The 25,376-nt window shown below is 36.9% G+C and overlaps 1 protein-coding gene across 8 annotated transcripts in view; it reads right to left on the bottom strand.

Moving 5' to 3' along the window:
- The window catches only part of ITGB3BP (integrin subunit beta 3 binding protein), a 33,198-nt gene that overhangs the window by 3,429 nt on the left and 4,393 nt on the right, over positions 1–25,376 (bottom strand). For all 8 annotated transcript variants that reach the window (XM_075759247.1, XM_075759249.1, XM_075759246.1 and 5 more), the window contains 5 exons: positions 20,176–20,314; positions 13,549–13,621; positions 10,066–10,144; positions 8,832–8,925; positions 6,858–6,917 (listed from right to left, as the gene is read on the bottom strand). In XM_075759247.1, the coding sequence (XP_075615362.1) occupies positions 6,858–6,917; positions 8,832–8,925; positions 10,066–10,144; positions 13,549–13,621; positions 20,176–20,314 (445 nt within the window). The remainder of the gene's footprint in view (positions 1–6,857; positions 6,918–8,831; positions 8,926–10,065; positions 10,145–13,548; positions 13,622–20,175; positions 20,315–25,376) is intronic.

Genomic DNA, 25,376 nt, shown 5'->3' with positions numbered 1-25,376 from the left:
ACAAGAGTGTCCTATTTATATTGACACAGATGGCATTAAGATAGTAAAATAATCAAATATAATTTACTATTTGTGTGTTCCAAAAACTTACAATGCTTGTTGTAGCACTTCAAGATTTTTGTTTTATTTTAGTTTTTGTGGGGTTTTTTTTGTGTGTGAGCTAATGAAGATCATGAGTTGCTCTTAAAAAAATCCAGCAAAGCCCTAACAACGCTTCTATCTCTTGACATTTTTATAGACAGAACTCCTTGTTAAACTACATAAAAGCAAAGAGAAAATCAGCAAAACTTCTGGATGAAAATCTGTTGTGGCCAGAGGAGCTAGGAAAGGAAGGGGTCTGTGGAGGCAACCAGAAAGACGCTCAGGCTGCAGCCGACTGCGGCACAAGCAGGAGCCGGGTGCGGGACCAGGCTGCCCTTGCTCTCTTCTCGTCAGCTCAGTGATTTCGGGTTGCGCAGGGGAGGGCAGCAGCCAGAGAGTCACCAGAAGCCTCAGCCCCGTGTGGGTGGGTTGGTGGAAGGTTTGCAGCCCTTTGCCGTTGGCGTCTCCTGTCCCCGTCCCGCAAAAGCATGAAAAGGGCAGAATCTTCCCAAGTTTCTTTTCCCGTCCTACTTGCACCACCATTCTTTCCCAAGTTTGACTGCTCTAAAACATTTACAGATCTAAAAAGCAGAGAGAAAAAAAATGTTCACCTGTCAGGTGATATAAAACCAATCTTCTACTAAATGTGCCAGAATAATTTTTCTCCACCTCAACCACAGTTAAAACCTTCAGTCTATTCATTACTGTCTTTTTATAGTATTTTTATTTAATAAAACCTATTAAGACTACCATACAAATCTCTTTACTTATGCTTTTATCTTTTAACTGATCAATTTTTATATTGCTGACATCCCTTCTTCACCATTTGCTCATTTAAAAATTCATAGTATATGAGCTATGTCTCTGGAGAAAACGTCTATAAAATTTGTTACAGCTGGCAAATGTGTATGAGTCAGTGATAGCACATGACTAAATGCTTCACAGAAAATAAAATTTGTTTCTGTAGTAAGCAGAACTGTTTAAATGTTATTTATTTTTATGTTTCAAAGAAAATATATTGTGAAGTGCTGCATTGATTTAATACGCAACAATGTCTGTGTACACGCTGTACAAGGAAAATTTATGAAAGCTTTGCACAACTCCTTTAATTGAATTTTCCAAATCTCTCACCACACACAAATAATCAATATCTTCTGCAGAGAAAACCAGTCAGAATTATTACAGTCTTTCTTTTCAATTTTGTTGTCATCAGCACATACAGAGCACCTGGATATTTGTAATGTCTGGATAGCAAGTTATTTACACCTCTTAAACATATAATTGCTACTAAGTGAGTCCAAACTAATGTTTCTTTTCTTTTTTATTTAAAATAATTATATTCACGGGAGAGAGCAGTATTTATTCTCATGGAGGAGTCGCTACATGTAGCTGTTGAAAGAACTACAATTCTTTTTAATTTTTCATTAAGCTTAATACTCTAAAGTCTAGATCCACTAGAATTAAAAATTAATAGCAATTGCATCTGTAAAAAGGTACATAGGAAAATAGAGTTTAAACACAAGTGTGAAATTCATGAATAAATGTGGCTGACACCTAAATATAAAATGCAGGTCGACAGTTCTATATGTATATACGTCTGAGGCCTATAGTCATATGTCTCATGTGCATTTCTGTATCTGCCACAAAAGTTAATAGCTTAATATTTCATCTACATAGCAGAGGATGTTAAATCATTGGAGAGGTTTGTAATTTGCCCCCTTCCTTCCATCCAAAAAGCTTATCATGTCAGTGACCTCAGACCCAGACACTTCTCAAATCTCAGGTTGTATTTTAAAACGTGCGCTCTTAAGGTGCAGGTACAATCCAACAGACCCAAAACCTGCTGGGGAAGAGCACGGCACTTGGGGGTCACACAGAAACCTTCACCTTTCAGTAGCATTCTTGCAGTAGACAAGATTACTCACTTGTCCCAGGAAAATCACTAGCATTGCAGATTTTGGGTACCAGGCTCAGTGGGTTTTGTTATCTCTTCTAGACTGTAAAGGACTTTGCACAGTTACAAACTAAGAAAAAGACCTGCTTGTACAGAACGAGAGGAGATGTACAGTCAAATTTAGCCTGTACATCTAAATTGTGGAGTTTATTCAGCTTTTAATCCACACAACACAAATTAGAATACAACATGCTCCTCCTCAAGGTGCACTTTGGGGCAATCTCACAATTAGTTGTGACTGTAAATGCAGGAGGGCAGAACAATTTCTCTGGGTCTGCATGGGGACATTCAAAATAACTTAGGAGTAAATAAAGCAGGTGAGTTGCACTACGTCCTTGTGTGCAAATGCACACTCATATGTTCACCACTGATGCAGGCCTAATTCTGTTTAGCTTAGTGCAGTCCCATTTACAAGTGTTCATGCTGAGGTGTAACTTAAAACCAGAACTGGGATTGACTTTTCCCCATGTCTACTTGTCGAAAAGCCTTGTGAGCAGAAGTACAGACAGATCTTCCATATGGAAGAGCAGATGAACAAGGCCAGGCTTCCTTCCACACAACATAAACAAAGTTGTGGTTTCTTGAAGCTGTCTTAACAATGACATGGAACCTAACACTCAAAGGGTACACTCATGTCCATTGGCTGGTTTCAGCTCCAAGGAATCATCTACCAGTTGGGAATGTGTGCAGCCCACCTGCACAATCTCTCTCTTTAATCTGCCATTCACCTGCATGTCAGGGCTAGAGCTGTGCCAGTCACAGTGACTGCTCTTCTAGAGGACATCCTACAAAGTGCTGCCCGACTGCGGCCCCTTGGTTCCACTTTTGGCCACGAGAAGACTCTTGGCCCAAGGGTTCTCTGTCCTGTGGTAAAGGCAGGTATGGAATCCATACTGCAGTTGCATTACAGACCTACTCTGTCTAAGCATCAGCTCTGGCCTAGGCTGCCTTGGCCATACCAGCTTTCTGGAACTAGCCTGACTGAACTAGAAAGCAATTGAATACCAGGCTTTAGAGTGTATTTTCAGACTTTCAGAAAATGTTAATTCTGAATTCAATTTCTATCTTAGTTTCACAGCCTTCCTGAGTAGGCCAAGAGGGCAACTCATATCTTGGCTGGATGCAGGACTTAAGTGAAAGAGTACGGATGACCATCATCTCTCCCATACGCTATGTAGGGACATTAAGTCAGAGCAGACATTTCTGACGCGTGGCAAAACACCAAACCTGGACTCTAGTGTTCAGAACTGAAGTAAGTATATCATTTGCAAATACAAGCTCTAAATCTCCATTTAATAATAATCTATTTGAAAAAAAGAAAAGTCCTTCCACATCATCTTTGTTGCTTTTAGAGATGATGTACACCACAAAAGGGCTGCTGGACAGACCTTGTCAAACTCTTGCCGGAAAGAAGCCTAGGATTTAACTGAAAGGACCTTGGCAGAACTACGAAAATGCTGTTTCTGTCAGCATTAGCGGCTTTTTCCAAACAGATTAAAAATGTGGAAGAACTGAACTTCAGAAAAGCCTCTCTCACAAATGCCTAGAAGCAGGGCTTGGGTACCAGGCTTGTGGTTCATCCTCACAGTCAGCTCACGTACCCACTCTTAAGAAAGAGGCCTGCAGATCTGTTAGATAAAAAAGCCTTTCCCAATACCTAGGTCTAACCCCTGCAACCATCTCATTGCTTCCCTGAAAAGTGAGCGTTCACTGTAAGCAAAGGCAATCATGTATTTGTTCCATTTGCTCTCAAGGAATGGAAACACTGGAAAGAAACTCAGTTTCTGAATAAATTTCTGAATTCATTCAGTTCATTTAACAAATTTCTGCTTAGCCATTTCATGAGACTTACTTTTCCTGCAAGTGAATACAAAGTTGGGCTGAGAAAAAAACCCTATGTTTTTTAGGTTAGGGTTTTTACAGTCAGAAAAATCCACAGATAGGCTCCTGAAAACATACATCTGAAGTCTGATGCATTCCCTTTTTCCACAGAAGATCCCAAAGGAGGAGAAAGAGGAAGGATAGATGGGGACAGACACCAAAGTATGTCTAAAGGGCAACAAATGTATTCTACTTTATTTCAGAATGAGGTGGTAATGTGTTGTAAACTTGATTTACTCTCACTCACAGCAGCCAACCCGCAGTCCAGACCCAAGCTATTTAGTTGCTCTTACACAAAGACCCAATACAAAGTCCAAACTCAAATTGACATGAATTGGGATAAACTGGAATATTGCATTCTTACCATTTTACCTGTTTTGAGAAGAAACTCTGCTTATTAAGGATGTGTCTATATTTTGCAGTGTTTCTGAAATGGGATTTTATGTTTTGCCATATGTACACAGTCTTCAAAAAATTGGATTGGCGAGTGGGAGCTCAGTATTACCTGGTCCTCAATCTCTCCAGCTTTGCTTTCATTACTAATTTCAAGTGGCATTAAATGAAAATCCACCTAGTCAGCGCTGATCTAGTCTCTTGCAAAGCCACCACTACTGATGCAAAGAGTGCAAACTTCAGTCACTTGTACTAAAAACAAAATGAAAGTTAGGAATGTTTAGAAGTAAACTTAATAGGGATGATCACATTTGCCCATGGGCTTGGCAGGATGAACACCACCGCAGAAAAGAAAGTATTTTTTATTTCATTACAAGATACAGTCTGAAAATAATTTTCCTTAACACTACAAGTGTTTGATCTTCTATAACATTCTCTTGTTGTTTCTTACTTGGACAGCAGACGGAGTCACGGACATGATTTATGTCAGTGTTTTTCTTTTTGAGAAGCAAAGTATTAGCATAATTTGTAACAACCAGCTTAAGTAGCTTTTCTGTTTAGAATGTTATCTTCAGCCCTTGAAACTCTGAACCTATTAAATTTTCCTTTAAAATATGCATATCGCAACCTACACATCTATCCTCAACACACATAAAGCATGTTTTGGACTGCAACATACCGATGAGATTTCATCTCTTGGCAGCTGCTTTACAGTTTGCTTACATTCTATTAAAAAACATTTTATTTACTGTAAATGCTAGTCATGGGCAAACAATGATGCCATTTTTTATGCTGGTCACACAAAATGATATACTGAGTTCTGAATAATGCTGCCCATTGAGCAAGGAATGTTTTGTATTAAGTTGTTTTAAGTAGAGGTTGTTTATGTAAAGTAAATAAATTTCATGCCTCACCATGTGATGATAATGTGACATTCCATCTGTATCAAGCCACAGAACAGTCATAAGTTTTAAGTCTTGAGCATAACTAATTAAAAATAATTATGAAAAACCACATCCAAAACTAAAAGGCAGAGTAAAACATCTCCAAATGCTTTTATCACCTACTTCTTTGCTTCTCCTACTACTGTATTTTCAAGACAGCAAAATTGCATTTATTCTTTATTAAAGCAAAATTGACATTGAAACTTCATCAAAATTGGTCATCCTAAACTCGTAATTCTAGTTTCCATCCTGCTTTTACAAAATAGCTCATTTCTCATCTAACAAGACTGGATATATGTCTAGTGTGAGCAGCTAGTTTCTAGAGCAAAGATGGAACTATAAATGTATATCCTGGTAACCATTAAGGTGACCCCACTGAGGGTGGTGAGGCACAAAAGCAGGTTGCCCAGAGAAGCTGTGGCTGCCCCTGGCTCCCTGGAAGTGTTGAAGGGCAGGTTGGATGGGGCTTTGGGCAACCTGGGCTAGTGGAGGGTGTCCCTGCCCATGGCAAGGTGGTGGAACTAGGGGTGATCTTTAAGATCCCTTCCAACCCAAACCAGTTTGGGATTCTATGATTAAAAAGCAGGGCACAAAGGAAGCAATGACTGTTTAAATCTTCAGTGGCCCACGGTGTTCACCATCATCAGTGCCAGACAAGGGCTGTGATCATTTGAACAGAAGGACATAGGGAGCTGTAAATCAGAAAAAGCAGATTGCACAAATGAGTCAGGTTCCTTAAAAAGTGATGTCACTCATTTTCATTTTGTGGTAATCTGCTGGAGCCAAGGAAACTTAAGTTTGATCAACTTTCTTTCCTTTAAGAGAATTCCCCATAGCAGAAAGAATTTAGGCATGTGGAAGAGCAGATACAATCAAAATCAAAGGGGCTGCTTGTGATATGAAGGAGTCCTGCTGGTTGGGACAGCTGGCAGACAAAGCAGTAGAGATGCCATCACCGATTTTGCTCTATTTTAAGATAGAATGCGTGAAGATAACAGAAATATAAAAATATCAGTGGGGAATGTTTGTTGATTTTATTGGGTGCGAGAGAAAAAAAATAAAAATCTTGTGTGTATTCCCCTGCCACATTCCCAGCTAGACAAGGCACTAAAGCAGCTATGTGGGCCACACTATATTAAATGCCACCAACTTCAAATATTTTCGCAGCACTAGTTATGAAGAAACCTAATAGTTAGGATTTCACAGTCCCCTGGAGTGTGCTAAATACCTCACAATACACATAAGGTGAAAAAGGTTTTGCTGCAAAGACTGTATGCTACTTGGCTTATACACTGAAAACACAGGGGGAGGGAGGAGAGTGAGGAAGAACAAGGATAACCGGTATATCTAAAAGGTATGTAAACTCTTTAGGACCTGATTGCACTTATTTCTAGACCATGCCTCAAGTGCAAGACCATTAATGACTTTTTTCTCCTTTCACATGTGAGTAGTGCAAAAGTTTTCAGAAGAAGCACATTTGATTATCACCATTTTCACATACTAAAGGTTACTCAACTTCTTTCAAGTGGAAAGAACTGAGAAGGAATCAACTAAAAGGAATCATCGAAACATCTGTTACACAGCAGTTATAAAAAGTTTCTTACCTCGGGCAGGAAGTTTTCCATGGTTTCTTTTCAACAGCTGCAGTTCTTCTGCTTGACTCACTAGTCAAATAAATACATTTGAAATCAATAAATGTTGACCCAGAGATTTCACAGAAAATAATACCAATGCTGCCTCTTTCACTTTCAAAGGACTTGTATTTTTCTTCAAGTGATTACAAAAAAAACCCCCCTTATCTATGTATTGTGCTTAGAAAAAAAAAAAACAAAACATTTTCAAAGTGAACCAAATTTGGGGAAGTTGTGCTTTCAAGCCTCATACCACATTTTGTTCCCATTTTTGTCTTGTAGTGCTAACAGGTGTTTTGTTCCCAATTCAGAGATGGGGCAAAAAGATGATTCTTTCCTATTTTGAAAGCGACAAGAAGCTAACAGAAAGAGTGGACATAACAGAAAACGTCAACAATAGGTCTGACATCTCAGTTGCAACCTTCTGGATATGGCAGTCTTACTGCCCTATCCACAGTGTAGGGTAGTAATGTAAACACAGACTATTTTCAGAAAACTTCATTTTGTACAAGAAAGCATCTGGTTATACGCATTACAGTGGGAACTAGTACAGCATATACACATGCAAAAAAGAAAACTGAATGAGCGTCGGAATACAAGTCAGGAAAGAAATGGTAATTTAAACAACAGTAGCTGCTGGAAGTGTGTGGTGCATAAATTCCACTGCTGGGTGCGTGCACCTAATGCAGTGGAAGAGTTATAGCGCTCTTTGGTAAGAAAAATTCTCTAGCATCTGCAGCTTTACTGTCTGCCTGTTTCCAACTGCAAACAAAGTAGCAGTCCCAGTCACCCTCGGTTTTGCTCTCCTGTAGCTAGTTCCAGTGTTTTCACACTGCAGAAAACAGAGCAACCATACAGGTTGCAGAATAATGTATACTGGCAAAATATCACATTTACTGCAGGTTAAGAAACTGTTTTATCTTTGCATGCTTGTCCAAAGACTGGACACAGGGACTATGTATATGTATATATTATTCATATTCCCTGGTCAGCCAGAAACTAGATTATCAGAGGTTGGTATGAGAAGTCTACAAGAGCAATGTTATATATGCAAGCAGTGATAGGTAAATGCAGTCTTAAACACACCCCTGTACCACAAACATGTCATGTGGGTACAGATAAAAGGTGTTGCTATTGCGAAAACAAATGACCTGTTCTGAGGCATAAAAATTGGGGCCTCTTGGGTGCCTTCAGCTTTTTTCTGTAATTATCCATAATGAATTTTTTTTTGCCTTAGAATATTTTCCCATCACATACTCCCCTTCTAGTTGCAGAGGCATTTGTGAAGAGAAGCATGAATGCACTTTTCGCTGCTTAGGATTCACATGTCCCAAGAACCTCCGACTTGGAGCAAGGATAAAAAGTTTCCTACAAATGGACACATAAAAATGAAAATCTTTGGCTTTCTGGATTCCTTTGGAAAAGTATCACAGATGTGCCATCTGTAAAGTGCCCTTATCCCAACACAATAAGCATCTGGTATGTCCATCATTTAAAGAGACATGAATAGCGTTTTTTAAAGCCTGGAAACCTATATTCAGCCTAATCCTCCTAACAGGCAAACAAACAAAACAACTTCCTTGCTAAACGATAAGAAAGGCAATGCAATCAAAGTACCTACGTTTATCCTAATCACTAGCTAACTACCCACTAAGTATCTAACTATTTACATACGAAAAGGTGTTGCTTTTGCAAGTTTTTCCTCCCCATCTGTGGCTGTGAGTTAGCAGAGTGGGCCGTTGGGGTTGCCATTCTTTTGTGTACCTGGTGGGCTGCACAAGGACATTTAAGGTGCATTTGTCCTGACCAGAAGAACTCACAGGTCGGAGGCCTGGGGTATAACAGTCCGTTATAACACAGGGTGGGGGTATGACTCTAGGAAACGTTTGGACTGATGATTGTTAAATTGTTAGAACGGGGATGAGTATTATTGAAAATCCTCCTTACTTAGCACTTGGGTTTTCTGCACTTCAGCACTCAAGATGCAAGACAAGTCTGAGACACCAACAATATTTTCAAGCTCTCTACTGCCCTCTAAAGCCTGGAAAAAAACCAGAATTCAAGACACTGTTAAATCTCACTCCCAAACCACCTACTTAGACGTCTGTAACTTATTAAAAACATCTGAAAGAAAGAACTTTTGGAAATTTTTCATAAGCTACAAACGATGCATGAGACTGTACCTCACAGAAAGTCAATGGGAGTAAAAAGTTTAAGGGTGGAAGAACATATGCTACTTTGAAAACAGCATTCAGGTGCCTTTTAAAGTGTTGCTTAAAATTCTCCTGTTGTTTACGCTTCATTGGTAAGTCTTCAGCTGTTTAAACAGATTAACACTTGATCTCCAGAAAAGCAATCTTGGCGCATGTACAAGCTTGCTAGAATATGTTAGTAAAATGGAAATCTAGAAGCATTTAAGATTCTATTGACCATACTCCTCAGCATTTCATGGTAGACCTAAAACCATACACTATCAATCTCAGGAGAAATATAAAGGATCTTTCAATAGGGTTTTCTAAATAAACATTTTAATTAAAATATTTTAAATTAGTATCAGTCTTTTTTTGGTAAATAAAACATTGTCAGACCACATACACAAGTAAAAGAAATCAATACAATATTTTGAGTACACTGAATTATTTCTCAGGTATTGATATACAGCAAGGAACCTTGTGTTAAATTTATTCAGGAAACAAAATGTGAATAAAACAGAAAAGTGATTTGCATTTTAGCATGTATTAAACAGACTATTAAATGATGATACATTAGTGGTAAATTAAATAGTACAATCACTTCAACACAAAGGGATATTTAATCTTCAAGGACATAAAAATCTATGTGGTAATACTTCATACTTCAAGTTATGAGTAATAGTTGATAACTACTTCATATGCTTTTATTCATGTACAAAATGAGGAGTGATGCAAATTAAAAATGGTGTACTTGGAAAAGCAACTCCTCTAGTTTAAAAAAAACTGTACTAAGTTCTGGGGCGGTTTTTTTTTTAGTTTTGTGGGTTTTTTTCATTTTCTGGATTTCCAAGTCAAACCTGCCTATAGTTTCAAGAATTTTATTTCCTTCCCTATTTCTTAAAACTCAAGTGTTGCATATAAGATTTTAATTTTTATTTCAAATCCTATATTAAAAGTAGATTTAAAAAATAAATCAGTGTAAACCAAACCTGTAGGCTTGTCAGATTTGCTCTTATTTTCAGAATTCTAACCAATGAACTTTTCACTTTGGACTGCAATTCCATGAACCTGCATAAAAAGTTAAAATAAAACAATTTCAATTAGTCACATCGCCATTTGCTGAAAATCACTGTTTACAATATTTCCCAGAGTTTCTTTGCATTGTGATCAATATGGATCTAGATAAGCTGTGAACAGATGGGCTGTGCAACCTGATTGTGTCATATAACACCAAATATAACTTGCCTTTGGTTAGGATTTGTAAGGGAACTGGCAAAAAAATATATATCCTAATTCTAAGGACAGGAACGCAGGTTCAGCAATATTACAGAATTTTCTTAGGGGAGACAATAGTAAAACTAATAATTTAACTTATCTGTTCCTAAGAACAGGAGTTTAATCAAGAGGATGACCTCCCCAAACCCACTGACTGCAAGATCGTACAATACTTCTTGTAGCCATAGGAAACATGAGAAGTTAAAACTGAGCCCAACAGGGACAACATCACATGATGTTATTTCTTCAGCTTTGTTGTACTACCTCCCCTTTTAAGCCACAAATATATTTTACTACCAGTGTAAAGACGGTCAGCTTTCAGAGTTTAATGGGTTTAGCAATAAAAATTAAAATAATATACAATCAGAGTAGATCTAAATGGCAGACTTTAATGCATGATTAAGGATTTGCACTGAATGTGTCTTGGAAAAATTCCTGCAATGTATGGTTAGGCTATTTTCTCTTTGAACCATTTAAACATGCAAATCAAACGGAGATAACAGAGAAATAATTCTTTTACTGCTTCCTCCCACAGAAGGGAGAATCACCCTTATAAGAACCCCAAATTTAGAAACAGAACTACAGTATGAGAAAAACTTATCACTGTTGTATTTCAACATGGGAACAGAAGGCTATGCAGAAAAGAAAATGCTAATGTCAGTGTATTGTACAATATATTTTCCACCCGCAAAAATGAAGTGTATGGAAGTTCACATAAATATTATTGTGTAGGTGTTAGTTTATAAATGTGTTTACTGGCATGTCACTAACTGCTAGTCTTCTGCAAATCTTACACTTTTAAAAAATATACTGAATTATTGAATGCAAACATTTACATGTCAATGAAGACTATGATTACTCAAATTGTTCTGTGTTCCAAGGTTACTATCACTAAGAAACAAGTCTATATGTGTTGACCAAGGATTTACTGAACAACAAAAAAAAACAATTAATCAGTTTACAGCTTCCCTCTGGTATAACTGTAAGATTGTACTTTTTACTGTCTAACATGTCATCCAAACAATTCCTCCATCACTTAGAAGATACTTACTGTCCTACTCTGAAGAAATTTCAAGCTAATGGTGAGGGAAAGCATCCAATACAAGAAAAAAACCTCAACAAACACATTGAGAGTTCAAGTGCAATAATCAAAAGGAAGAGCTACAACTTCAAACATAAGAAACATAATATTTAGTTGAATAAATGTCACAGATACTATTTGTAAAAAAGAAATGAATGCATAAAATATCTAGTCCCAAGGGAATTTTCATCTGGGACACTAGGAACAACTGTGATACAAATATTTAATACATACAAAAGAATACAGAAGCAAAGTATACTTAAGCATATGATGAAAGAAACCCACTCAAGTACAAAACCCCAACTCTTTAATGTTGGTTAACTAGCCTGCATGAATACTGCACTGGCATGGTGATACTTCTTCCAGCAACACAAGCTGCAGCACAGCAGGTGCGCTCTGCCTTCAATACCAACAGGTCTTCCAGTATGACCGGTTGTCAGAAGCAGAAACACACGGAGAGTACAAAGAAGCCGGCTAACAAAGGAATAGGTGGGCAGTGGAGGTTTGCATTACATGGAGAGGTGAGCGCTTAGTGACAAACTGGGGTAATACGAAATGCACCTCAGATTTTGGGGATAAAGTGCCTCAGACCTACAGACAGGAGAATTTGCATAACAATTTGAATTGGATGCACAGGCACTGGGACTGAATGAAATACAAGACAGCGACATTACACAGAATGAAAAAAAAAATGTTGCAGAGGAGAGAAGAAGAGATGTGGTATAGCCATGTTGATGCTGAGCTGTGAATTAGACTTTCTCAGACAGATGTCAAAGATTTATGTCACGATTCCACCAGAGGACAAGTTGAAGCATCAACTAAAAAGGCAGAACAACAAAACAGGATAATAAGATTTCAAGAACAAAAATGTAGACAGTGTTGAAGAATGAAAATAAAGAAATTTTTTTTTTAAATTTTGCTAATAAGAGATCACAAGAGTCTCTGGTGAATACAATTTCAGTTGAGTAAAAAGGATGCAAATGGATGGGGGGGCTATCTAGGATAATATTGTATTAGCAGCAAGAAGTATGAACATGCTCATCGAGGAAGGAAACTTTCAGATTTTTAGCTGGACTAAAGCTTAAACTCAAAGTAGTTTTACTAAGCATATTCAACGTCCATATTAAAAAAACCTCAGAACTGCCAGGATTTCTGATTTGGGTAAATTCCCATTAAGATGAAAGGCATCCCTGACACAATCCAGCTTACAGACATTCACAGCTTTCCACTTTTTCACCAACTTCTATCACAGATGAAACAACTATTTCCTTTGTCTAACTCTTAGGGATGGATGTGCTTGTTTTGGCTGAAATACATCACACATTTAGCTTGATACCTCACTGTTGGCACAGAAAATTTCAATTCACTTTTCAGCTGAGATTTGGGAATGTTATAAGCAATTAAATGTGTTTTTCATAACAGAAAAGATCAAGCAATACTAACAACATGAGGCACTAGGAGCCTGACTTGTAACACATTTTATCACTTCTCCTTCCTCACATCTATCAAGTTTAGGAAAGCAGTTTATCAGATACTTCACCTGCAACATTTAAGTACTTTACTAACTGTGATCTGCCCAAAATCCATTAACGTCAGGAAGCTTATAGCTTAAAATAAGATTGTGGCAGAAAAGACAAGAATTTTAGAAGATATTGCAAAGCAATCATGAAGTTTCACTACGACCATCTGTAGATAGTTTTTAAGCAAAAAGTGTCTCTGCATTACCGGCCCTATATCTTTGGCAGTTAATGATTCCAATATAAGGTAAAGAATGTACACTTTCAGAAGAGTCTGGAAAGGCAAAACATACCTTCCTTTTGGTAGTTTAATTACAATACCTCATTGTGTAGTACTGTGAGTATGACTTCTGTAATTGGCACTGTCATACGCCCCACACTACCAGTGAAAGTCAGAACTGGATGCACAATTGTATTGCAAACCCTGTGCTAATTTGTACCTATAACTGTAAGCTTGCCATTCAGCGCCTTTGAATGTCCAATCCTGTGGAATTACAAGTATTAAAATTAATCACTATTAATTTATTTCTGTATGAAATATTAACCTTTCATAAGTAAAAATCACAGCACTGCACCCACAATGAACTTAATACACTTACGCATCCTCCTCTGTTCGAGGCTGCCCTCTTCTGGATAATCTGCTTTCTGAATCGTTCTGCTCAGTTCCATTGCCTAGGAGGTTCACAAGAAAGAAAAGAAACAATAAAGATGAAAATAAGATATTGAGTATTTGAAGCACATGAAAAAGGTGTCAGTAAGAACCCTGACTGCTCAATGATCTTTTAGGAAAAACTCCCCACGAAAACTCACTTATGCAGCAGGACAGATTCCCTTGTAATGAAACCCACTAAGTTCACTATAATTTAACCTCTCATCAAGTCACATTACATTTATATTTGTGGAAACCTTGAGATTATAGTATTAATAACTGGAAGTTAGCATAATTCTGACACATAGTTACCATGTTCTACTCAGAAGCTTTTTATCTTATTAAGTGCCGAAATACAGCATATTAGCACAGAGCATTACCATGAAAATACTGTAACGACTGAGCAATGAAACCTCCATTTTCCTTTAATAAAAAGTGCCTGGCCCCCAACTCCATCTTGTAAACAACTACAAAGAGACACTGCAAATTACTTCCAAAGGCTCTGACATGCTATGTTGACAATATAATATTCTAGCTCATCATATGATGGGGCATGATAAATCGTACGCCAGTTGCCATTATTCTGCATGGCGAGTCATATTTCTACCTTTCAGTGCACTGATATTTTGAGCGGTTGCATGGTTCTGTGAGGAAACAGGAATAGGATATTACCACAAAAGTCCATTTCTATGGATTTGTTAATAAAACCTAGGCTCACACGTGGTGTTGGCAAACAGGTGAACTCCCTTTCATCACTGTAGGTTGGGCATTTTTAAATGACCAGATTCCAAGATAAGCATCTAACACAGACTACTCTCCCAAAGCAGGTGGACAGGGGGATGGATGTTTTGAGTGACACTGATTGGATTAAGAAAGTTAGTGCTGCACTAAAATAATGTCTTTGGCTCACTGGCTGCTGCCTACTTGAGATTGTTCAACAGCCACTTACAAAGGCTTCATTATGTATATTGTTATGTATAACAATACACCTCTGATCACAAAATACTTTCTGAATTTACATCTATTTAGACAACTTATCACAACCTTTACAATTCAGACAGAAATCATATTAGAACAAAAACATTAAAATTCTATCTCGTGTATCAATTACTATTGTTTTTAAAGTCAATACATTAGCTTGTCAATTCTGCTTGCCCTCCAATTAGCATATGAGGAGGGTGAGGTACTAGTAGAAAAAAGTACTGCATCCCTCCTAACTAATACTTAAAAAATAGTATATATTGTCACATTTGATAGGATCCCACAGTACAATAGTCTTTGGTGAATCTACTGAAACTAGTGTGGCCGTAACTGTTCACGGTATTGTGCTCCGCACAATCTACATGGTCACCTTTCAACACTTTAAGTGTTATATCTGTCTAGGTTCCAGCGATAAAGAGGTCACATCTGAATAGCAGAAATGATTTCTGTTTAGTTGTGGCTGAAGTTGAAGACATCATATAATATGGAGGTTTTGTAACTCCCACCTTAAGAATTTGGGTCTGATACTCATTAAAGACAAAATGATGGAGGTGTATGCATACATATGAAGGGGGAGAGGCATAATCATGCATTCATTCTTTTTTTCTGATAACAGTTTTCCCCTTAAACAATGAGATTACTAGTGCATTCGACAATTAATGACTGAATTGCACATGAGTAATTCAGCTTTAGAGTTCACTGTACTTGCAGCCAATCAGACTATACTCATCTATCCAAAACTCAAGAAAGATCTTTTTTTTTCTGGTACCATAGAAGTCAAGGTGTTTTAGATTAGTTCTTGTCTACTGTCCCTCCAACAGATGCACACACATTCTTACAAACACTTCATATTGAACAGCTGTTACTGTAAGGTGAAATTCACCTTTAAGTGAAAGATTTGGAGGAAACTACAACAGGTCTTTACCGTGGCCTTAACAAAAGCATTGATTCTAGAACAGACCCTCTGGAATGAGGTGTTTTCCTGCAATACATCTTCTTTCTGACATCAGACTAAAAAAAGAGAGGCTATGCTAAGCATTAAACACTTTGATTTCTTCTTGCTAGATCTAAATTACTACACACAAGTATCAGCACTCAAGGATAGATTAACTTTTAATTTTAATATTTTGTAAAACACTTAGAAATACTTCAGAATGACAAGATGCTATAAAAGTTTAAGCTGTTCCACTACAGTAGCTTAACATTAAGACACCAAAAGATTTCATTTTAAATCTAACTACTAGTAGAACTTGCATTTAAATCAGTCATCAATTATCAAACAGATACTACTTTTAGGCCAGTACTATGGAATGGTAGAAGCCTGGATTAATAAATAAATAAAACTTAAAAATACAGTAGCCAACAATGATGAGAAACTAGTGAAGATTTAGTATTCTGTTATTCCAGAAATTTATGTCATTAACGTGTTGTGAGCTTTTGGGTAATTAGGCAATATATGTATTATCAGGCAGCCCAATAGGACATACAAAGGATGACATCATAAAGACACACTATCTTATAATTGGGTTGGTTCATGCCTTCTCCTAAAATAAATGTTACCTTTGAACAATCGTAGCATTCTGTAGGTATTTAGTCTTTTTTGAGGCACTCCTCCACACTTACCTGAATGAAAGTCATGTTCGTAAGACAAGTAATCTCCATCTGGCTTCTCAGTGAGATAGATACATGCTACTTTGTGTACTTTGCACAATGCAAAGTAACTTTTCATAGCTAATGGCATTAATTTTGTAATAATTTTCATTCTGTTGTTTTCTTACATATTGGTCACAGAAAAATAGAATGTACTCTAAAACCTCACAGGTGATATGCGTAATCTATTAAAACACTACAATGCTTAAAATAAAGGTGTCTTTTCAGAAGGAGAAAAGAAATTGTGGTTTAAAAGGACAACCTGAAACCTGTGATATAAGAGGAAGTCTTATATACCACCATCTTGTAGCTATATGAACACAGGGAAAAAAAAAAAGATGGCTAGTACTACATTACTGAATAATTATCCATCTAAATGTCAGCTATCATCATGTGATCAGTCTTTTTATAGGCAAAAAAGAATGTTCCCCTATGTCCATACTTAATATCAGTATGGAAATACAGTACATGTTCACCTTTCCCATTGACATCCTAATATACAGGCATTTTAATACAAGACATTTTGCCCCCTTTTTTCTTTCACCTAAGAGCTAAGGCATGTAATGCACATGCAGAAATGCTGAAAAAGTTTTAAAACTTGTAGCAGATTTAAGCGTTTGTGTATTATCACGTGTTGTGTCACCAAAAATACATCAACTAAAACTAAAGAGGTCATTAAAGCAGGTAATTACAAACATGTAGAGATATTCAAGAGAACATATCTAAAGAGCCATAGTATTTTTAATTTCGTGTGTGACTGCTATCATTATATACAATTTTAAAAGTTTTTTGCAAAGGTAAGTGTTAAAGTGCAGGTGGATATCCAGACAGGCTGAGGTATAGTTTCATATTCTACAGACAGCCACAAAATTAAAATCTGCATTTATATATAAAAAAAAGTAGAATTTTATTTTTCAGAACTGCTTTTGTGATGTGGCAACACTAAGAGAAAGCTTACTGCTCCCAGTGCCTCAGACTGTAGTCACTGGGGACACAGATTGTTCTAATTCGATTCTTCCCTCAGGATACAGGCAATCCTAATTCAGCTATCAGCAGCAGCTAGGTATAACATGCAGTCACTTTACCTGAATCTGAATACTTATTGCTCCATTCTGGGTGAGAATGTAGGATGCCACATGATGACAAAACAATTGATTGTAGTAGGATATGAGCTGACCTTTCCATGACATGACAGATGCCAGTACAGGCATGCCAACCGATTGCACTAACAACAGCCATATCTCTGATCTGACGGAGAACACCTATTGGCAACTCTTCTCATTGAAAGGTTTCTTTGTACAGGATGAAAAGATTCATATTTACCACGAGGAAAATAAAGAAACGACACATAGGCTCTTCATTTCATCCAGGAAGCACCATCAAATCCTGAGATTGGTATAGGAGTTAATACATGCAAACACAAAATTTTCTTCTTACTGATGAAGGCAGAGATTGCCATAGAAATCTGACCTGGGAATACTTTGAAAATACCTTTCCCTCTGTAGAAAAAGAGAGTAGATAAATTTACATATCAAAGACATAAGTTCCCTAACAAAGTCAGAATGCTGTTCACTGGAAGAGTTAGTTCTCACACTAAGAAGAAAGTTGGAGAAAAGTAGGGTTAGATTGCTGTTTAACTTGGTTAAAACTCCGAGGAGAAAATTCAACACATAGCCAGGGATATCTGTGGCAATATTTAAGACAGTACTTTAAGGAACTTTGTTGAAGAGGAAAATAATCCCAAAGAGAAATTGTTTATAGTCTTTTAAGAATGCAGGGATCAACACTTTAAATGGCTGATTAAATGTCATTTAAGATTTCTGGATGTGAAGTAAGCAGGAATGTGGAGATACTCACCGTGCCAAATAATCATCTTTTTAGGAGTCAAGAAGAAGCCGTTAGTTTTGAGAGGAGGAACTGTCCACAAGACAGGGTAGGCACTGCGGCAAAGATCCTTACTTTCTGGTAGACAGAGGTTTACTCCCTCTGTCCCAAACCAGGATGTACATAAACCTGGCCTTTCATTGCAAATCTCAACATAGTTCTCAAAATTAAACACACATCAGCTGTACCTATCTCAAATTTTGTGAAGGTGAGGGTGTTCTAAAATACAGGTCCTTTCAAGATACCAGATTTGCATAACTAGTTGCGACATGCTATCACTCACTAAAAGAATGGGGAGAAATGAATTCTTCCTCCAAAGGCTTCTTGGAATGTCAATAGTTGAAACAATCATTTTTGTACTAGTTCCAGGGGCAAATGCCCAATTCGAAAGCACAGCGCTGATGGAGAAGAGCAGCTATTCTGGTGAGAACTGGAATCAGCAGAGAACTTGGTAGGAAAGTTGTGAACTGGCAGTGAGTGCTCATGAAAAACTCCACTATGTTAAAATTGCTTGATAAATAGGTAATGAGGACACAAAACCAGGTCATAATGAAGACTGGCAGCACAATAAAGAATGAGGATATAGCTGCTTCTGTTTAGTTTCCTAGCATGACTACTAATTAGAAAACAAAACAAAACCAAACCCTTGCACAGAGGTCTGTAACTATGCAGAGCTATACTGCCACCTAAACACCTGATACTTCCATGCTTCCTCAAGTACTCTGCTATTTTTATTAAGAAAAGGGATGTAATGCTCACAGATTTTAGTATTTTCAGCTTGAAGGCTTTCAGTAATTTTCATTTTTAGTTCAGCCAATTTTGACAGAATTCCAAAATTTCATGATCACATTCCTTTAAAGCAAAAAATTTCCCTTTTTTCCTGGAGGGAAAATCCACTTTTGCAGATCCATAATGACAGCATATGGTGCAATAGCTAGTGCAAAAATCCGCAGACATCTAGATAAATTTCAATCAGTGGTTATTCTATCCTGCTCAGAATATTTCTACTCATCATAATTCATGAATGTTAGTGAGGCCTCAATTACTGCACATAAATTCCAAAATATATGGGGCATAAAAAGCTCTTTAACCCAACAAAAAGGCATAACAAGAATAGATGGCTGAAAATTAGAGCCAGACAAATTCAAAATCAGACAGGAGATTTTTTTTTTTTTTAATAGCAAAGGTAATTGAACAAAGAACTTGCTATCAAGGGAAGCGATGCATTTTTTAAATTTTTATTATTATTTTTAAAATAATTTGAAGTCTTCAAATCAAGACTTAACCATCTTTCTAGGAGTTGTACTGCAAGGAGATAAAAGCTCTTGGGCTCTATATGGGAAAGATGACAAGAAAGTCTCTTTGTATTTTTTTTTTGTAAATATAAAAAGTCACACCAGGTGACCTAATGGTTCCTTAACAATTAAAAAGACCACAACCTATATAGCCACAAAAGCAGATTAGTCTATTGAAAATATACTTCTTGAGCAGTCACAGTTTGTCTGCATTAAAACCTGTAACTGTGTAACTAAGTGGACATATATCCTAAAGTGAACTGGAAATAATATAATTATAAAATGGCATATTTTCTGTGAGCAAATGACATTCAGTGTTATGTTAGATTAATTAAAAATTGCCTTGAAGTGCCTTACTATGAAAAAAAAGAGTAAAAAATTGCCTAAAAGAATACAAAGCAGGAGAGTTAAACTAATTCTTAGAAAGAGTTAGACTTAGAAAGAAAGCAAACAAAGGACATTGGTAGCATAAACATGCCTAATCAGTAGAATTAATGGAATTATTGACAAAAACGCCAGTGCAGGGGTTTTTTTTCTGAGCCAAAGTCAAACATTTTCAATATTGATCAACAGCAAAACCTGTTTCATAAACACCCCCAAGACTTGCACTGAAAAGATTCAAGCTTTAAAAATCAACATCAACTTTTCCAAAAGAGATTAAAATTCTTTAAGAGGAAAAGAAATCAAACATACCACATGAGGCGTAAGTTACTAAATCAAGCCAATAACCAGAAAAATGTTGAAGAAAGACAGAATGTTCAACTAACCATTTGATGGGTGATTTCTGAGATTTTGTGCATTATGACTCAGGGGAGATGAAAATGGACTCATTTGGCATGTTCCTGTTGTCGGTGAGTAAGAGTTTAGATTCTTCTTTTTGGTCTTCAAAGGTGTTGCATCAGATGGCTAAAATGTAGCAAAAGACAAAGAATCTAGGTGAATATTGGCTAAAGATAAAGTAGTACCTATGTCCATACAAGCCTACAACAGTTGTAAACTTCCCTTCTGCAAACTAATTACTTTATGGCCTCTGCCTTTCCTATCAGTAGAGCTACATATTGCACCTCAAACCAGACAAAGCCTCTCTGAACTTTTACTATCTGGTAATAGATTTTTCTAAGTAATTCCTAACTTTATGTTCTCCTGTTCATGGAAAGCCCGTGTTATATGTTGTGGTGGGTTGACCCTTGCTGGCTGCCAGGTGCTCACCAAGCCTCTCTATCACTCCCCCTCCCCATTAACATTAGTTTTACTCAAATAAAAGAAACACCAACCAAAACAAAACCAAAACCACCCCCAAAACCCAACAAACCTACTAGCATGCTACACATACTAAAGTATGTGGTTTCCAAACATTTAGGTATTCTGGCATGAACATTTTGTTTTTCTTTTCAAAAGCAGTCAAAAACAAGTATTATTTTTCCTACAATATTGAGAATGAGACACATGAATTATAAGCAAGTATTTTAAAATTTTAATTCTGTCAAAAGATACTGATTTCTAATGATTTTCTAAACAAATGTTAATTAAAAAAACCCATGTGAGTCCCTTAAATCCAAGATTTTGTCTCTGGTTTAGGATTTCAGTATGTCTAATGATATAAAAGGAGGTAGTTAATGATGTTAAAAGCAATGTGCAGAGAAGTTTTCAGAAGAACTAGTCTGCAAATCTGAAATATTGATGTGGTTGAGCCCCAGCTGGCAGCTGAGCACCATGTGGCCACTTGCTCACTCATCCCCACCCTGGTGGGATGGGGAGGACAATTGGAAGAAAAAAGTAAAACTCATGGGTTGGGATTAGGATAGTTTACTGAGACAGCAAAGGGAGAGGAAAACAACAACAATGGTACTAATAAAAAGAATATACAAAGTGGGTGATACACAATGCAATTTGCTCCCTGCCCCTAATCGGATGCCCATCCCATCCCTGAGTAGCGACCCCTCCCCAGCCAGCTCCCCCTCCTCTATACTGAGCATGAGGCCATATGGTATGGATTAACCCTTTGGCCAGTTTGGGTCAGCTGTCCTGGCTGTGTCCCCTCCCAGCTTCTTGTGAAAATTAACTCTATTCCAGCTGGAAACCAGGACAAATATTAACCGGGATTATCGGGGAGACAGTTCAGTAGATTGGATGCTGAATTGCAACTCTGAGGAACTGGGATTTCACTGCACTACTACTATATAGAGGAAAAAAACAGAACTGAAAAAAACCCCAACCGAAACCACACTTTGTTTGCACATGAAGAGCTTCAGCTCTAGTCGCAACTTGATTCTAAGAACTCCAGCAGCTTTAAATAACATCATTGATGCCTGTCAAAAGGAGACATACAAAGAAATACACAAACAGACACAGTACTTAAAGGCATCAGCAGCATCTTAATGTCACCTTACACTCTTGGAAACCGCTGATCAAATGGCTACAGGATTTTCCAGGTAATGGAAGTATTAAGCAATACGCATGCTACCAGACCTACAGTACTTCACCGTTATGTAACCAGCAGATCCAATAATTAAACAAAAGACTGGAAGGTACAACACATGGCAAGCTGGAAAACACAGCTTTCCAATGACAGCTTTCCCATTCTTGCCTACCTTTCGTTTCAAGGAGATAGTCAGCAGGCATGTAAACTCCTGCTCCCAGACAAGACTAGCCACCTCTAAAGAGGAAAGTGCTCATAGTGCACAACTGATTTCACTGTATTAACATCTGCCATGCAAAGAATAAAGGGACATTTTGGGCAAAATCACTTTTTCCAGTCCCTTTCAAAATTTTCTCACGGGCTTAAAGAAGAGCTGTCTAAACGCAGTCAAACAGACACTTTTTTCTACAGTTCAGTGATAGTTTTTTTTTTCCCTTCTTGGAAACATAGTATCATCAAAGCAAATCCCACAGAAAAAACTTTTAATTTGTTACAATCCTGGGTCTTTGAGTTTGAGGAGCAAATTTATTTCTCTCTCTTTTTGCAACTGTAGCAAGCAAAAGAATGACTCATCGGCTTCCCAAACAACTGGCCTTTTCTACAACTTGAGCCTCATTCTAGACATAAAACGGAATATCTATCATTTGTCTTTATGTCACTCATAACAGTCACTCAATTTCATACAGTATTTCTTCATTGGAAGCTTTATTGTACATGATTATTCTGTAATCTCTTTAAGTTCCATTTATTATTCCATTTATTAGTGTTAGAAAAAGTATAATAGGTAAGCATATTACACTGTTTCAGTACTATGAATGAAATACAAGGTGAGGATCTGGGGTTTATATTCATTAAAGAATACACAATGCTTAAGCCAAGTTAGGAAAAAAAATAATAGTAAAAAAGCAGACAACCTGATATTTGCACTTTGGTAACTGACATTTCCACTGCAATTTCAAATCAATAACTCATTCATTCCCTTTTCATACTTAATCATTTGTTGTCCTGTTTTGCTGGAATAAGACCCTCATCCTACTCCTTTTTAAACTATAAGTTTAAGGTCTCACAAATACCCCCTGGAAAACTACAGCAATTTTAGATCTCAAAAGAGGTGTATGGGTGGCAAAAGCCGTACTTTTAAGCTGCACCAATAATCAGGTTCACCAGGTAACATGCGTAAAAGCCACAAGTCCTATCAGGATGTAAGTCAGATCAGATCACAAAGCTACGTATACAAAGGTCACTTAAAACCTCTACAATCCAGCAGGAACCCAGGACCTGGGAAAAGGCTACATTTCATTACCCCGTAAATTAATGATAGAAAACATTAACATTTTGATAAGTAATCTTAAACTGTTGCATTTTTAGAAGGAAACTGTTTCTAAAAAGTATACATCTACAGAAGCAATAAATATAAAACTAGGAATATGAGTTGTACAATGGACAATTATGTAACCCTCAGAAGTTTTCTTCTCAATTCCAGACAGTTAGCAGTTGATTTAAATGTCCTGAAGCACAATACTCCTATTTTTCACACCTACATAGATATGCATACTCTTGTTGTCTGTATGAATGTGTGTTTTTATTACAGCTTCTACTACATTCTTGACTTCACCAAAATTTCAGGATGAGTTCTAGAAGTTAACGTGTTGTATAAAATATATGTCTCCATTATTGGCTTTCAGTTTTCCACATACCAATATTATTGAATTCCTCTTGATTAAATAAAAGTATAAAGAATGTCCAATATTCTCTCGAAAAAGAATACAGCATATTCTTATACTCCTTTCCTTCAGTACTGAACTCCTATGAAAACATCTCGATCTTTTAATCTCCTTCATTTGAAGACATTTCTTGTGACTCTTGTACCACAGCCTATGTTCACACTCATTTTCTTTCACAGAATGATATAGGTTCAAAGTATAATTTCTGTAATTATACTTTAAAACAGAGTGACAGTACATTCAATTCCAGTGTAGACAAAATACTGATGTATGTAATGGCATTATACTTGGAGTGCTCTGTGCTATTCTATTTCTGATATATCTTACTGCACTTTTGCACAGAGCTGCAGTTTTGATGTTTTTCTTCTCATACTCTGCCTTGAATGATTACCCTTAATTTAGAATCCAACAGTGTTAGTATTGGTCATCAGTAATATGACTTACTCCGTATTTCAAAAGATTTAATTTGCTTAATATTACAAAATCTAAACCGACTCCTTTCTGATCTGGTGAGTTCAGGCACGCTATGGGTAGTCTGACCAGCAGGTATGAGGTCCTCCTGAGTAACAGGAAAGAAATTGTAAAAACAACAACGGATGTGGCAGAGCTCCACCAGATACTTCACGCAAACTGTGTGTGTCTATTACCTTACATTCCTTCCTACCTTCTACAACCTTATTTAATTACGGTACACTTGAAGCCTTTGACATGTATCTGTTAGAGGCATCGTACGAACTAAAAATCATAGTGTAAATATACATTATTGAGATTCCAGTAAAAGTTTTTATCATTCAGGTGGGCTTTTGTAAGTTTTTTGCTGCACAAGAACCTAAATACAGGTAACCATCAGGTAACTTTCTTTTTATGTTATGGGGAGGGGGCAGGGAAGGAATAGCTTTAAGGCAGAAAAACAATTGTGTGTAATTTCAGCTGGACCACTCATCTACAAAAACGTTACCACAGCCCAAGAAACAGATGCAAAATTACAGTCACAGCTGCATTCAGAGCAGAACAAGTTGGGTAATGGTACACTAAGCTGCTAATTAAATTGCTAATGATTTTTTTTAGTGCCACTGCGGTATTTTGCCACCTTTGTTTAAATGAAAAAAAAAAAAGTATCTAGAAAATTTTTTAAATTGCAAATTTCTATTATTTCTATTTTGCTAAATATCAGTGAGATCTCCAAATATGTGCTGCATATAAACAAATCTCTTCAAATTACACAGACGTGGAGATTTATTGGGAGCTCATTTGCTGACCAGCTATTTCTCTTTATATACTTTTCCAAAATTTTCCTTCCTTTAAACACTGCCATCCTCACAAGCACAAGTATTGATGTCTGCAGCAACACCCACTGTTGGTAGGGGTAGATAATAAACTGACATATGTCATGACATACTGGTACTGGGAGTATACTATAGCTACATTTACAAAAAATAATAGCAACAGTACAATTTTATTTTTATTGTGATAACTGTGGTGAAATTTATTGCAATGTTAGTACTTTATTGTTTCATTATGCCAGATTAGCTGAGGGAGGTAATTATATCCTTGACATGAAAATGCCTTTAATGTTTTCATTTCAATTTTGCAGTTTATAATATGCAGATTACAGCATTATCATAATTCCATATTGTTACATGTACAATTACATGGCAGAACATTTGCTTCCAGGATAATGGAGCTAATTTCTAATACATGATTTCACCAAGGATCTTAACTCATTCAGCTCTTGGGTAAATAGTGACAGCAATAAAAATATGTATATTTCTCCATTATTTTCAAGTGATTCATGAAAATGCACATTACCTAAAGCCAGGCAGTT

This window comes from Balearica regulorum, chromosome 8 (assembly GCF_011004875.1).
Source record: "Balearica regulorum gibbericeps isolate bBalReg1 chromosome 8, bBalReg1.pri, whole genome shotgun sequence".
Lineage (NCBI taxonomy): Eukaryota > Metazoa > Chordata > Aves > Gruiformes > Gruidae > Balearica > Balearica regulorum.
The sequence above is the reverse complement of the archived record's forward strand: the minus strand, read 5'-3'. Positions and strand labels throughout refer to the sequence as shown.